The sequence below is a fragment of the Alnus glutinosa genome, chromosome 8 (assembly GCF_958979055.1).
Source record: "Alnus glutinosa chromosome 8, dhAlnGlut1.1, whole genome shotgun sequence".
Taxonomy (NCBI): Eukaryota; Viridiplantae; Streptophyta; class Magnoliopsida; order Fagales; family Betulaceae; genus Alnus; species Alnus glutinosa.
This window is the reverse complement of record NC_084893.1, coordinates 9,679,602-9,681,597: the sequence shown is the minus strand read 5'-3', so window position 1 is coordinate 9,681,597 and position 1,996 is coordinate 9,679,602. Positions and strand designations below refer to the sequence as shown.

The following is a 1,996-nucleotide window of genomic DNA, read 5'->3' as shown; positions in this document are numbered from 1 at the left end:
GAAGATTTGGAGACACTATTTGTACAACAAAAAGTGTAAGATTTATACGGACCACAAGAGCATAAAGTATTTATTTACCCAAAATGAATTAAATATGAGGCAAATGAGGTGGTTGGAGTTGATCAAGGATTATGATTGTGAGATCAATTATCATCCAGGTAAAGCTAATGTGGTAGCTAACGCTTTAAGTAGAAAGTCATCAATCAAACTCGTAAACCTAAGTATTTCTCAACCTCATTTGATAATGGAGCTTGAAAGACTGAAACTAGAGATTCGCAAATAGTTTTGTCAACTATGGTGATTCAACTAGAAATGCTGGAAAGGATCAAGGACACCTAGAAAATTGATCTCAATTGCCAGCGGTTCAATAAGCAACTCGAGGAGGGTAAAGCAAAGGAGTTTTGTTTAAAGGATGATGGGACGCTTACCCACTTCGATCAAATTTGTGTGCCGAGAAGCGAGGAGCTTAGGAAGGAGATAACGAGCGAGGTTCATCGATCGTTATACATTGTGCATCCTGAAAGCTCTAAGATGTACAAAGAATTGAAGATGACCTATTGGTGGAACAACATAAAGAGGGAGAGTGCCAAGTACATGGGACAGTGCCCCACATGCCAGCAAGTTAAGGCAGAACACCAAAGGCCTGCAGGAATGCTCAAGCCCTTACTAATACCTAAGTGGAAATGGGATGAAATTGCGATGGATTTCATCCTAGGTCTACCAAGGACACCGACCGGAGAAGATTTCATTGGGGTACTAGTGGATCGTTTGATGAAAAGCGCGCATTTCATTCCTATGAAGGTAAAGGACCCTATGGATAAGTTGGAAAAGCTGTACGTGTAGAACATAGTGCGACTACACAGAGTACCATTAGCAATCATTTCAAATAGAGATTTGTGATTTATTTCAAAGTTTTGGCAAAGTTTACATAAGGAAATGGGGACAGACTTGAAGTTCAGTACTGCATTTCACCCCCAAATTGATGGTCAATCAGAATGGACCAATCAAATCTTTGAGGATATTTTGCGTGCTTGCGTATTGGATTTCAAGGGAAGTTGGATCCAATACCAACCTTTGATTGAGTTGGCTTACAACAATAGTTACCAGGCCACTATTGGAATGTCACCCTATGAAGCACTCTACCGACAAAAATGTCAATCGCCCCTGTATTGGAGTAACGTCTGAGAACAATAATTATTGGGGCCAGAGATCATTCATGACACTAAAGACAAGATAGTTGTTATCAGGTATGGCAGCAACACAAAGTCGACAAAACAGCGACAATGAAAACCTAAGGTGAACATTAGAGTTTGAGGTAAGAGATAAGGTGTTCCTGAAGATATCCCCAATGTAAGGAGTGATGTGACTCGGCAAGAAGGGAAAGTTAAGCCCTCAATTCATTGGAATGTTTGAAGTCACCCAAAAAAGAGTTGGAAAGTTAGCTTACCGAGTTGCTCTACCGCCAAATTTGGCAGGAACACATGACGTCTTCCATGTGTCGATGTTAAGGAAATACATCCCCAACCCCGAGCTAGTAATAGAATATGAACCTTTGGGAATCGAAGAGGAGTTAACTTACGAAGAGAAGCCTATACGAATCTTGGATCGCAATGAGCAAGTTTTGCACACTATGACAATTCCCATTGTGAAGGTACTATGGCGCAAGCATGGGGTAGAAGAAGCATCTTTGGAAGCGGAGCATGATATGAGGAATTGCTACTCACATTTGTTTGAAGATCATGTGCTTATTCTTTAGATTCTTGAATATTCTTTTGGAATTGATGGGAATAACTAAGAGAAATGTTTTCCTATCCAGAAAGCATAACGACTTTGACGAGGATACCTATGGACCTAGACTGAGTATGAAATTACTCTTTTTGTGAGCTAATGGATTTGGGAGTCAAAATAGATGAAGATTGGTACAATATAGGCAACATCAACTACGATGCTCTCGATGACCTACAAGGCGATTACCCACACCTGTTTGAAGATGAAG

The 1,996-nt window shown here is 40.4% G+C and overlaps 1 protein-coding gene across 1 annotated transcript; it reads left to right on the top strand.

The window, feature by feature from the left end:
* The first annotated feature begins 936 nt into the window (after window positions 1–936).
* On the top strand, window positions 937–1,756 carry LOC133876101 (uncharacterized). Its single transcript, XM_062314385.1, has 2 exons — window positions 937–1,153; window positions 1,416–1,756. The coding sequence occupies exons 1-2, from the start codon at window positions 937–939 to the stop codon at window positions 1,754–1,756; spliced, it is 558 nt and encodes a 185-aa protein (XP_062170369.1).
* The last annotated feature ends 240 nt before the right edge of the window (window positions 1,757–1,996 follow it).